The sequence below is a fragment of the Lithobates pipiens genome, unplaced genomic scaffold (assembly GCF_037356315.1).
Source record: "Lithobates pipiens isolate NorthernLeopardFrog02 unplaced genomic scaffold, aLitPip1_a1.2 Scaffold_13, whole genome shotgun sequence".
Classification (NCBI taxonomy): Eukaryota; Metazoa; Chordata; class Amphibia; order Anura; family Ranidae; genus Lithobates; species Lithobates pipiens.
In genome coordinates, this window is record NW_027507718.1 from 236,127,010 (window position 1) to 236,140,402 (window position 13,393).

The 13,393-nt window shown below is 41.2% G+C and overlaps 1 protein-coding gene across 14 annotated transcripts in view; it reads right to left on the reverse strand.

Moving 5' to 3' along the window:
* PTPN13 (protein tyrosine phosphatase non-receptor type 13) overlaps positions 1–13,393 on the reverse strand; it is a 413,328-nt gene that overhangs the window by 136,358 nt on the left and 263,577 nt on the right. For all 14 annotated transcript variants that reach the window (XM_077476384.1, XM_077476379.1, XM_077476376.1 and 11 more), the window contains 4 exons: positions 13,162–13,324; positions 11,686–12,109; positions 9,273–9,370; positions 7,310–7,366 (listed from right to left, as the gene is read on the reverse strand). In XM_077476384.1, the coding sequence (XP_077332510.1) occupies positions 7,310–7,366; positions 9,273–9,370; positions 11,686–12,109; positions 13,162–13,324 (742 nt within the window). The remainder of the gene's footprint in view (positions 1–7,309; positions 7,367–9,272; positions 9,371–11,685; positions 12,110–13,161; positions 13,325–13,393) is intronic.

Consider the following 13,393-nt stretch of genomic DNA (forward strand, 5'->3'; position numbering starts at 1 on the left):
TAGTATGCATACTAGCTCATTATGAATTACCCGAGTTCGAAGCCAGCGCAGTGGTCCTCGTTCACTGCTCTGACACCCGACATCTCTCCAGGGGGTTACTTCCGGGTATCGCGGCTTCTGCGCTATGACTGCCCAGAGCCGTGATGACGTCACTCCCACGCATGTGCACAGGAGCCGCCAGTAACTGCACAGTACAACTGAAGCAATGGCACGTACGTGTTGTTGCTTTAGTTTGCTTAAGTGTCCATGTGCTGATGACGTTGGCACATGCAAATACAGGGATATCTCTTGCCTGTAGTATAAAGTGGTTGTAAAGGGTTTCTAACCACTATAAGATTTTATCAATAACTGGAGGTTCATTACACGGTTCCCGACCGGCTCACGCAGATATACTGCAGCAGAATAACTCTCCTGGGTGAAATCCCGTATGAGTACGTCCTTCCTCTTTTTTGGCCACCAGAGGTGCGCGCGCACATGCTGCACAGCGGGGGACCCAATGCTTGTGGCCAGCAGTCGTGATCGCGTGCACGAGCGACAGCGTGGGGATTTGTGTGTGTAAACACATAAATCCCTGTGCTGTCAGAGGAAAGGAGATATGGTTGTTTGTTCCTAGTAAGCAGGAACAGTGATAAATCTCCTCTCCTACTCAGTCCTATCCCCATACAGTTAGAACACACTGAGAGAAGACATATTTAACCCCTTGATCGCCCCCTAGTGTTAACCCCTTCCATGCCAGTGACATTTACACAGTAATCAGGGTTTTTTATGGCACCGATAGCTGTATAAATGTCAATGGTCCCAAAAATGTGTCAAAAGTGTCAATACCACTAAAAATCGCAGGTACTAGTTAAATAAAAAGCCATAAATCTTTCCCATAGTTTGTAGACGCTATAACTTTTGCGCAAACCAATCAATATACGCTTATTGCAAAAATTTTCTACCAAAAATCTGAAGAAGACTATATATCAGTCTAAGCTGATGAAGAGATGTGTTTTTTTTTTAATGGGGGATATTTATTATAGCAAAAAATTGAAAAAAACTTATTTTTCTTCAAAATTGAAAAAACGCAGAGGTGATCAAATACCACAAAAAAACAAAAAAAAAAACTATTTGTGGGGGGGAAAAAAAAGACACAAATTTTGTTTGGGTACAGCATTGCATGGCCGCTAAAGTTAAAGCGATGCAGTTCCAAATTGTAAAAAGTGCTCTGGTCAGGAACAGGGTAAAATCTTCCGGGGCTGAAGTGGTTTTAAAGTCGCAAGGTTTTTCTCTTTAATGCATTCTATGCAAAAAAAGTGAAAAACCTGCGATGCAGCTACCCCCCAGACCCCTCCCTTTTTCTTACCTAAGCCCGATCCAGCTATGTGCATGGGGCGCTGTCTCTCTCCTCATTGAACAGATTCATAGCAGAGGGAGCCATCGGTCGCTGCTTTCAATCAAAACCTGTAACATGGGAGAGGGTCCATGTCCCACTGTCTGTGTCAATGTATGCCACTGCAGGACTTGGGAGCCAGCATGAATGGTTGCCCCTATGGAAATCGGCTTTCTATGGGGGCACCGTTAAAGAGGAGGGGCTTGGACTACCAGAAGGGGACCCCAGAAGGGGAGGACTGGGCCGTTTTGTGAAAAACCATTGCATAGGGCATGTAAGTAAAGGCATGTTTGTTATTTTTATTTTTTTTTTAAAGCGAAGGATTACACCACTTTAAAGTTTTTTTCTACATTTTTTGCTAAAGGGATAAAGCCATCTGTGAAGTGGCCCAGCAGCGTGTACATGCGAGAAACCCATGCGACAAGCGACAGGAATTAGCTATGGGAGCTGGCTGCTTACATTGCTTTCAATAGAGCTGTCCCTGTAGCTAAATGCAGAGGCCCCCACTGGGGTTCTCGCATAAACATGCTGTTGGGCCAATACGCAAGTGTGAATGATGCCTAAAGCTTAGTAAAGCAATTGAATTGAAGAAAAACTGCAAAGCTCTTTGCTCAAATGCTTGAAGTATTTTCTTTCTCCTATGTAGTGTCACTCCTGTCAAAAAGGAGCAGAGGTCTTGATAGCTTCTGGGTTTGAATTCTGTGTTTTGCTGTTTGCTGTGCTCCCTCCACTCTACCCGGCCACGTTCACACAGAGGTAGGCAAATGCATGGCATAGGGGTCTGGGTGGCATTAGGCAACACTACTGGTACATGTGGAAGTGAAAGCCAACAGTCTGCTTAATAAGTTTACACACATTCCTGGTGACTGCAGCCGCTGGCAGCGTGTGGAAAAGGAGCCCCTACCACCAACGTAAGCCTTACTTCAGTGGCAGTGAATATGTGAAATAAAACCTAAGGGGATAAGGTTATCTGTTCCCTGGATACAGAATAGTTATTCCCGCAATAACAAATGTTTTAATGCCATTGTGTCTAACAGTTTGTTCAATTTATGTACTTAATCAATCCAATCCTTCCCAAACCCAATTTTCAAGGAGGGCTATGCCTTCCGCATCCATGGAGCACTGTGGACATTCTAAAGCTATACATGGCTGCTTTGTTTTTCAAAAGAAGCTCCCTAAAGATTGTATTGAAAACCTTAAAAAATATAAAGGGTAGTATAACTGGGGCATTATGAACCATATATAGCAGGGCCCTCCAGTTGTTTAGGAACTACAATTCCCATTATGTCTGTAAATGTCAGAGTTTTACAATGCCTCATGGGATATCTAGTTCCGCAACAGCTGGAGCGCCGTAGTTTGGAGATCCCTGATGTATAGCAACTGATACATAGCTGACAACTAGTCTTTTCCATGTACTGGTTTTCCTAAACCTTTGGAGCAATACAAGTTGGGTGCACGTGGATATATCTTTACTAATATATACTAATAAATATTGTCAAGTATTTATAACCCCACTACAGCTTTGCTGCAATTACATAAAAGGACTTGGGGAGGGGGATTTATAAGTCGTAGCAGGGCTTAACTTAGTTAAGTTTATAGTAAGCCCTGGGTGCGCTCCAAATTTTTCAACAATGTTCAAAACCACCTTAAGAGACTTGAAGGTGCCTCGAAAGAACAAGAGCATATCATCGGCATTAAGCATTCTTTGTTTCATGAGTATCACCAAAATATTGCCTAGTTACAAATCTTATTTATAAAATCTTAAAAATAGGGAAGGGTAAGCAAGTATAAATATGAAGGTTGAATAGAAATGTGTATACATGGGACCAGATGGTGGCCTTGCCAAGATACAGATGTGTGATGCTGAAAAGCCCAAGAGACACAAACCCTGGTGGAACCTCTCATGGGGATGGAAGGAACCCTTTCTAAAAAAAACTTTCCTAGGATACATCCTAGTAGGAAGCCTATGAGGAGTGAATAGCCTTTCAGAATTGGGCAAGTTCCCATAAAGTGGAAAATCATTCTGTGCATGTATTCGAAACATTATTGTAAAAGCTTAACCAGCCTCTTGGCACCCAGAAGGGCTTGTATATGCTGTGGCAAGTTATGTGCTGCTGGGCGAAGACTTGTGCGCACCCTGTTCAGAGCTGCACCAGATTTTGCACTCTGCAGTTTGAGTAAAACTCCAGTGTGTCCACAGTAGACAGCATTTGGCACGAAGACATTGTAGTTCATAAAATGCAGGCACAGGAAAATGCTTTGGAAGCTGAAGGGTTCTATAAGGGTAAACATTTTTCAGAAAAATTCAAAACAGTGGCAGACAAATCTGTTTGCCTGCCTGAGAGGGAGCTAGAGTCAGAGGGGAGCATTGTCCTACAAGTTCTGTATCCTGTACAATTAATAATAACAATGCAATACTCTTACTGAAAACATACAACAAACAACTATAGATATATAGTATTCCCATAGTATACAGACCCACCCCTAACCCCCTAAACCCCCCCAAGTCAAACCCAACCATTCTTACATATCTAGATTATACTTTGCCTCAATTATGAGAGTGTGTGGGTGGGGGGATTTGGATATTACAATAAGTGTTTGCCCACAGCAATTCGCTTTGTTTTATTGTACTGTGGAACAGCAGAGACTACCTGCAACATTTCTTCCCAGTATATAATAGCAGAGATAAAAACTGTAATCTTACTCTTCTAGCAAGCATAAAGACTATCAAAAATGTTCTTGTTAAAACAAAAAAAACAAATTTAAATGTACATATGGTTAGTGAACCTTGAATGTATTTGCGAGCATGCAAGAAAAAGAATGTAAGCACTAAAGAATAACTACCTTTAGACTACATTTCACACAGATAAACACAAAATGGCTTAGCTAAAGATGGAAATTATTAAGAAAAAGAAAGAGTCTGATCTGTGTTACATCAGCAACTGAAAGGTGTTTCAGAAGAAATAGTAAGCCCACAAGAATGTTAACTGCACACAGAGCATTTTTTTTATCCCAGAGAGAGTCTAAGAATGACCTCCACAAGTCATGCTCTTGCCTATTCCTTCTCTTCAAAATACTAATACAGAATGACAAACGGCTTCCAGTACAGGTGGTGCTTACACCAACGTTCTTTTTTTGAACTTTCTAAACGGCAGACTTATGGCTGTGATTTCATTGTACTAACAAAAAATGTGCCCATCTGTTCCATTCTACAAGATTTCACACTTCTGCTAGTTAAGGAACATACAGAAAAAATAAATATTCCTGAAGACGATAGGAAGTGCTGATCCTGGCACTTCTAGAATTTCACATCAGTGCGGTTTGTTATTAAAGAGGCTAACCGCTAACCCAAGTGTATAGTGCGTGATTTACAGGACACAAATTTAAAATAAGTGAAAAGTCAACCCGTTAGCCATCTTTTGAATACTGTATTGTTTTTTTGTCTCGCAAGATAATGCTCCAGAACGGTGCAGGAACAACTCCTTGTAAGATTTGGGATCCTAATTGTTCCCAGGATCTTGACAGGAGGATTGTGAGGTTACCCTTACCTAGGCGTCCGTTGGTAGTAGTAAGAATAAGACAAATCTAGTTTGTAAAAATTTATTTTTTTACTACCATAATACAGTGATTTCACACGAGGAAGGGTGTCCAAATGTATAAACGTGTTTTATATACTGCATTCCCTCACAGCAGATCATGCACGACAAGGATTGGTCCAATTATAATTTTAGGCCTGCTCTCTCCCTCATTTGAAATTGCTGCATTACAGTAGTGCGGAGAAAAAAGAAAATATACTTAAAGTAGATGTAAACCTGATCCATGCAATTTGACCTGGGCACATATTTGTAGAGTTCTCTCTCCAAAGCACCACATCCCGTGTCTTTCTGTTGTTTTATTCTTCTGTTATCAGCATAACTTCTGACAAGTTCTCAGAGATGGGAGATGGGAGAAGAAACCAGCCTGAAATGTGTGTCAGGGGTGGGTTCTATAAATAGATTAGCAGAGAGCTTGTCTTATCAAAGCACAGCTCTGAAAGTATCTTTGTTCTTCTGCCTATGTGGAGTGGGGGTGTATGTCTTTCCTCCAATCAGCTGTCACGCACTGTAAGCTAAGACTGCACTCCTACTGCTAAATGAGGAAGTAAAAATTCTAATACGACGTAAAAATTTAAAAGAATATAGCATGCTGAAGACAGCAGATAAGCAGATAATAAAAATTTATGTAAGGGGATTTGTTTCATCTCTGTGTATCATCTGAGGCTGTTCACTTCACTGGGTATATGTGAGGGTTTACATCCACTTTAACTTATCCTCAGCTTTTGTATTGCCACAGGAGACTTCATGAGCTTTCTGAAGTGATCCTGGAAACATCGATTATCCCAAATCTGGCAAGATGATGCTCCAGCACAGTGCAGGATCATCTTCTTGCAAGATTTAGGATCCTAATCATTACCAGCATCTTGCTAGAATATCTTTAAATATATTTTGTAACTTTTTATTACTATTATTCAGCAATTTCATGAGGGAGGGAGGCCTAATAGTGAGTAGACTTTGCCTTTAGTGCAAAGTTTACTTTAACCGCTTGCTGCACGACCAATGTCATTGGACGTCGTGGACTGTGAGCGGTGATATCTGAATGATGCTTGCAGCTACAGGCATTATTCAGAATAAAAATGGCCAAAAAAAAAAGCAAAAAAGTAAAAAGGCGGCATTAAACTAGAAAAATTAAAGCAAAATTAACAATAATACATTTTTTCGCCACGTGCTTGCTCGCAGAAGCAAACCCATATGTAAGTCGCGCCTGCATATGTAAACAGTGTTAAAACCACGTGTGGTATCACCATGAAAGTTAGAGCGAGAGCAATAATTCTAGCACTAGACCTCCTCTGTAACAAAACATGTAACCTGTAAAAAAGAAAATGTAATTGTTGCCTATGGGTATCAAGTACCGAAGTTTGGTGCCATTCTACGAGCATTTGTAGTTTTAAAGCGTGACATATTAGGTATCTATTTACATCATCTTTCACATTATACAAAAAAAATAAAATAAAATGGGCTAATTTTACTGGGTTTTTTGCTGCGCAAATACCATGCCAGATAAAAGGTTGCAACGACCTCTATTTGATTCTCTAGGGTCTCTGCTAAAAAATATATAATGTTTGGGGTTTAGTGTTATTTTCTAGCAAAAGAAATTATGATTTTTACATGTAGGAGAGAAATGTCAGAATTGGCCGGGTTAAAGAGGAATTCCAGGTATAGAGATTTTCTACATTGTTACATTGGTCCAATGTAACAAGTATATACCATTAGCTGGCCTATGCCCCTGGAAGCTGGAAATCACTGATGTAGCTACAGCTCCACCAGCGATCTCCACTTGCTTTCAGGTCCTGTATAGAATGGATAACTTGCTGCATTCTGAACACAGAAGAGGTGCCATTCAGAGAATGTTTTGCCTTTTCTGAACAAATGCAAAGTGCTCTCTAATTGGATGAGGTGGAGTATGTGCTGCGTGGCTGACCTCCTGTGCATTGTATGGCATATACTGAGTTACATTGGTCCAAGCTGAACCAATGCAACTGTATAAAATATGCATACCTGGAATTCATCTATCCATGTATAAACTTTGTTTTACAAATAGTCAATCAATGACAACAGATTCACAAAGAACTATGGGTTAGCTAGAGAAAACATAACAGAAGGTGCTTATTAAACAGCAAATTTATAAGAAATATAAAATTGTAAAACCAATATCGCAGTGCTATATTTCAGCTTGTAGGTATTCACAGATTAATGTAATGCTTTCCATATTACTTGTCTCATGTTGTAGGCAAAATAGAATTATTCAAATGAGGAAAGTGGTAATGCCAATAAGAAACAAACAGAATGATACTGTCACTGTCCAGGGTGCAATAAATCAGTTTGAAGTTCTTTTACATACCATTTCCTTTATAAAGGTTAGGCGAAGATGGACTCCCAAGGCTATGCATACTAACACCTGCAAAACAACAATCTGGTATCACTAGAGAGAAGTAATTCATCTGCATATTTAGCGGTTTGTCCGAAATTCAGCTTCAATTATACTTTTACCTCGAATGGCACGCTTACTGTAAAATATTATGTGCAAATGATCAAATGTAAATATACCTGTCATGAGAAAATAAATAAGCTACCACTGCTGCCTTTCTTTTGAAAAGGAAGCTGCCTGGCTTCAGAACTAGAAGTATGCCAGAAAAAAAATAAGAAATGTCAGAATCCCTTAGCATTAAAGTCAAGACATCCGTGTAACCATCTTGAATACATCTCTTTAATACATGAATATACCTCAATGTTTTATCTCTTAGACTAGGTTCACGCTACTGCAGCTGTGATTTGATCCAATTTTCAGTGCGATTAGGTAGTGCTACTTGGTTGCGTCTTGACGCGCTTTTGGTATTACTGTGTTTTTTGGTAGTGGAAGTAGATTAGATGCTGGTGGTTAAGGGGCGGGCTACAGTGTTTTTTGGTAGTGGAAGGAGATTAGATGCTGGTGGTTAAGGAGCAGGTAACCCCGCCAGCAGAATCTTATAAAAAAATAAAAATAAAAACAAAAGCACAGGGCTCCCCCATACTAGGCCTTTTGGGTCTAGTCTGGGTTTTCAGGGGAGTCTCATGCCAAAAAAACAAAAAAGGAGTGATTCTCTCCCCCCCCCCCTCAAGACCTACACCAAACTTATCCGAGCATGCAGCCTGGCAGGCCAGTGATAAGTGGGTTACAAGCGTGTGCCCCCCTCCCCCCACAAACCATACTAGGCTTATTGGAAATATGGAAGCCCCCTTTAACAAAAAAGGGGACCACTGAGACACTGTGCCCTCACCCCATATGAATGAGAAAAGGGGGTTGTTTTGCTGGGTGGGAGGGGGTGGCCATGTTGAGGGCATGAGGACCTGGTATGGTAGTTAGGGGAGGGGGCGCAGGGTGGTCCCCCTCCTTTTCTAGTATGGATTGTAGGGGGGCTCCATGCTTTTTTTTTTTAAATGACCAGTTCTTTTATTTACATTCCTCTGTCAACTGGGAATCCCCAGCTGGGAGCAGGGATAAGTGACTGTTTGTTAGGAAACTGGCAGGTTCCGGCTCCTGACAACCGACATAAAAAGCTGGCAAAGCGCACCGAAAACACATGTACATTTTTTTTTTCTTCCTCATCTCGATGACATTGGGTAAATGGGTAAAGATGTCCTATAGTCTTAGTTGAAAAACTGGGCAGGTCCAAAAACATTAGGATTTTGGTGTTGCACAGAGAACAGAAAGGCATACGCTTACTAGCTTTCTGGCAGGATCAACAGGCATTTTTCTATACTTTCAGGGACTTTGAAGCAGAGCTCCACCCAAACGGGGAAGTTCCACTTTAAGCATCATGCCCGCCCCCAGGCATGCAATTTTTTTTGGGGGGGGGGGGGGGGGGGTGGGTTACCTAGTTTACCTAGTGTTGACAGGTACAGGCTCCCACTTCCGCTTGGGCCACCTAGGCGATCCGAGCAGATGTTCCTCTTCCCCTCCCTCCCTGCAATCTTCTGGGACGCAAAACAGGTCCCAGGAGATTGAGGAGGCGCAGTGCGCACCTAGCTTTGAAGCTGCAAGCTTATAAGGTGCCCACACTTGTAATGCTGGCATTGCTGGATCCTGGGACAGGTGCTGACTTTCAATAAACACAAAAACTACTGGAATTCTGCAGGATTAAACTTGGAGAAATGTGCATATAGTAAAGAGATATTATGCATGTGTTTTTTAGTTTATTTTAGTCTAAACAGACAAATCAAAGCTTCGACTGTACAGTGTTGGTTAGAGAACACAATGCTTTGCCTGGCTACAAACATGTAAAATATTAGTGTAACTAGAGCAAATAAAGTTTTAAGTTGCTGACCGACAACATAGGCGTGACCACTGTCATCCATCGATGAAGAGTCTGACTCAGGTTTCCTAATATCTGGATTCATATTAAATCCCGAGAATGACTTGGACCTAGGGAAAAAATAAAATAGGACAAGGGTTAGTTCTGAAAAATTCATGCCATGAAAGTTTAAGCCGTTCATGACTGCCTAACATATGTGCGGCATCCAGGAAGTGGGCTTTAAATCTGGGAGCCGCATATACAATATGAGTTCTTGTGTTTGCACGCTCACTTTATCGCTGAGATTGCCTTTGATTGGCTATCGGTGTGATCATTCAAATTAGTAACTTGCCCTGTATTTTTCTTCGGTCAAGAGGAGAAAAAGCAGACTTTCCCTTTAGCAAGGAGGAGAAGATACATGGTATCTGTTCCTCATTAGAGGCACTGACAGTTAGTGACAGTGTAGGTGTCTATTAGGGCCAGTTCACACCAGATGCAGTTCCGTTCAGTTCCGTGTGATTTTTTTCTGCATTAAAAATGCATGCACAATGTTTTCAATGTATTCCAATGGCTCTAGTTCACACCATGCAGTCAGTTTCTGGTGCAGAAACTGACCAGAACTGACTATATTGGTGCAGAACAAATGGAACTGCATGGAACTGCATCTGGTGTGAATTGGCCCTTAGGCTACTTGCACATTAAGGCTCTTTACAGGCGTAATAAAAATAGACCCTGCAAAGCGCCTCTCCTGTCATCCCAGTGTGAAAGCCCATGGGCTTTCACACTGGAGCGATGTGCTTGCAGGACGTTAAAAAAAAAATCCTGCAAGCAGCATCTTTGAAGTACTTTAGGAGCAGTGTATACACTGCTCCTAAAGCGCCCTTGCCTACTGAAATAAATGGGCAGCGCCGGCAAAACAACGCTTTGCAGGCACTTTTAACCCTTTGTTCATCTGCTAGCGGGGGCTAAAAGCGTCCTGCTAGCGGCTGGAAAAGTGCCTCTAAAACAACGTCAAAGTGCAGCTAAAACTAGTGGCGCTTTACCACCGACGCCCCCGGGCCTCTGTGTGAAAGTGCTTTTAGTGTCAGTGTAGGTGTGTCTGTTAGTGTCAGCGTAGGTATGAATGTTGGTGTGTCTGTTAGTGTCAGTGTGCCTGTTAATGTCAGTGTAAGAACAAGTTTGTGTGTTCGTTAGTGGCAGTGTTAGCATCCGTTAGTGGCAGTGTGTTTTAGGTAAGAAAAAAAAAGTTTTATATTTAGTGTCAGTGCAAGTGTTAGTATGTTTAGGTAAGAAAATTAAAATGGAAGTAAACCCTTCCAAACAACTTTGACCTACAGGTAAGCCTAGATTAAGGCTTACCTGTAGGTCCAAGTAATATCTCCTAAACCTATATGGTTTAGGAGATATTTGCCCGAAAATGGGCACCGCTGTCTACGGCGCATGCGCCGTAGACAGCGGCGCGCATGCGCACTAAATGCGGCAAGTCCAAGAATGGATTTGCCAAATTTGTCGACTCCCGTGCGCATGCGCGGGAGTGACGTCATCGCGGCCTCGCCGTATGACAGCGGCGGAGCTGCGAGGCGCGACTCCCGTGCGCATGCGCGGGAGTGACGTCATCGCAGCTTCGCCGCTGTCATTGGTCGGAGCTGCGAGACGCCACCAGCAAGATGGACGCGGCGGACTACAGGGATCAGCGGCGACTTCGCTGGCTCCTGTGTCAGGTAAGTGACACATAATGAGCTACTATGCGATGCATAGTAGTCCATTATGCTTTACCTTTGCAGGGAAAAAAAGAGGAAGTAAACCCATCAGGGTTTACTTCCTCTTTAAATATATGCTATTGGTTCTTGCACTACACATATGTAGTATCACTGCGATCGTTAGGATAATTTTTGTTGCAGGTGGGTGCAGGTGGGCCGTGGTAAAGTTGAAAAATGTATTTGTTTACCATTTAGTAAATTTTAACTTTCAGAATAAAGAAAAAAAAAAATCCAGAGATAGCCATAAATATTTCCCACCAAATAAAAGCCCAATCTGTCCTAAAAAAAATGAGGTATAATCCACCTGGATACACTAAGTAGTTACAATGATATTTACAGTTTTACTAACACATGTCAAAGTTGCAACATTGGGTTTGGGTGTTAAGGTTTGTTTTGATCCTGGTCATGAAGAGGTTAAAATTAAACAAAATACTTTAAAGGATTCTTTTTTTAATTGGAGCCCCATAAGCATTGAAGAAGGAAGGTAAGGTAATGCACAAAAGCACAGTAGAACATTGGTATGACACCTATTCCTAAGAGAAACATGACTGTACACTAGAAAACTATTAGCCCTGCTGGGACTACAAATGTGTAAATTATATAGCTACACATACAAATGTATATATATTCATGTCTCCTCATTTTCTCTTACATTTAATCGTTCTACACCAATGATCAATACTTACTCATTGAGCCTTCCACAGCCGGTCACTGACTCTGTATCTGACTTTGCCATTTGATGAAAGGATGCCTGACTCATTAATTCTTCCAGTGTGGTCGGAGGATTATCCATTCTGGCATTCAGCATTCTCCTCTGGGGTGACTGAGCAACTTGACTGAGGTCGTGATAAGATTTGCTAATAACCCGTGGTCTCTCCTCCCAGGGGTTTTTTGCTTTTCGATCTTTCCCGCCACTGCCTACGTGTGTTTGAAGGGCTGATAGGTCTGAGCAAGACAGTCTCTTGAGAAGATCAGGCTGGATGGATACAGGTCGTATTGCCATTCGATTTAAAGTGCTGCTAGCCAGGCTGGTTGTGCTAATAGCCCTACCCATGGTCAAACCACGCAGAGTTTCTGCCTGGATGTTCAGGCTCCTTAGAGACGCTCTTTCTGATAGGAAAAGCAGATATTAAGAAACATGGTGAATTGATTACATTCTACCTGATTGCTCAATATGTACTGTATAAGATAAACTTGTGTTTCTCGCAAGCACCAGTTAGTTGTTTCTATTCGAACAGAAGAACTAACTGGTCACTGTTGAACAGAGATTTTTCTGATTTAGAACACTTTGATATAAGATATAAGAGACTAAACAATGTTAATATTCATGAACAAGAACACAAGATCCAAAAAGGTAGCATTGATGAAAGAAAAATCAGAAATTAATAAATTTTGGCTCATTATAAAAAGTTGGGTAATCACTACCAAAGACTAACTATATGTAAACTTTATGGCCATAACATATACTACATCCAACAATACTCTAGTTGGGAATTTTCACTCACATAAAGGCAGAAGGGCTGAAAGGAAAAACTGGCCTTCACTGTAGTAGTTGGACACATTCACCTGGATGTGTTGTATACATTTTACTACTCATTAAATTAGTGATAGGAACATACCCCAGCATTTGCACTCTCACGCAACAACTACATTACGTTGACCAAGTTACCCATTAGGATATGTAGGGTATGTTCCCGCCTAGCATTTGAACTGAGGAAGCCATTTGAATTTGGTGAAATGTGTTCAGCATTAGAAAACAAGCCACTTCATGAACACAGGTGAGGTCGTCATTAAGCATGAAAATGATATAGTCATGATCTTAATTTATTCTATCAAAAGCACTAACTGCTATGAATTACTGTGAAAAAACACTTCCCTACATCTACCTCCAATGAACCTCTTCACCAAAATAATCTGACTCCTTTTGCTGCCCATAGCAACCAATCGCAGTATTCCACTTGGGTCATGTGTACTTTTTCTCCATGCAATATGAAAAATTAAGGAGATGGAATAATAAAGACATAAAAAAAAAAAAAAAAAAAAAAAAAAACGTAGAACGCAGCAAAATATGTGATCTTGTGCACTTCTAGCAAGTGGATGGATCGGTAAGACAGGCTCTGATTCTGAGAAAAGACAATAAAAAAAAACACATGGCATCTTACCAATCTCTTGATTCTCTTGGCTGCTTTGTCTGGCTCTCATTTGTAGCTGGAACTTGTGCAGGGAAGAGCAGAGGTGGAGGAGATATTGGCAAGTCTTGCTGCTGTCTGTTTGGAAAACGTGTTTGATCCCATCCGATGTGTTCTGCAAACTTATTTTTTTCTTCTACAGCCAGAAAAAAAAAAAAAAAAAAAAAAAAATCACGTTACCTTTTGTAATGGAAGAATCATTTAA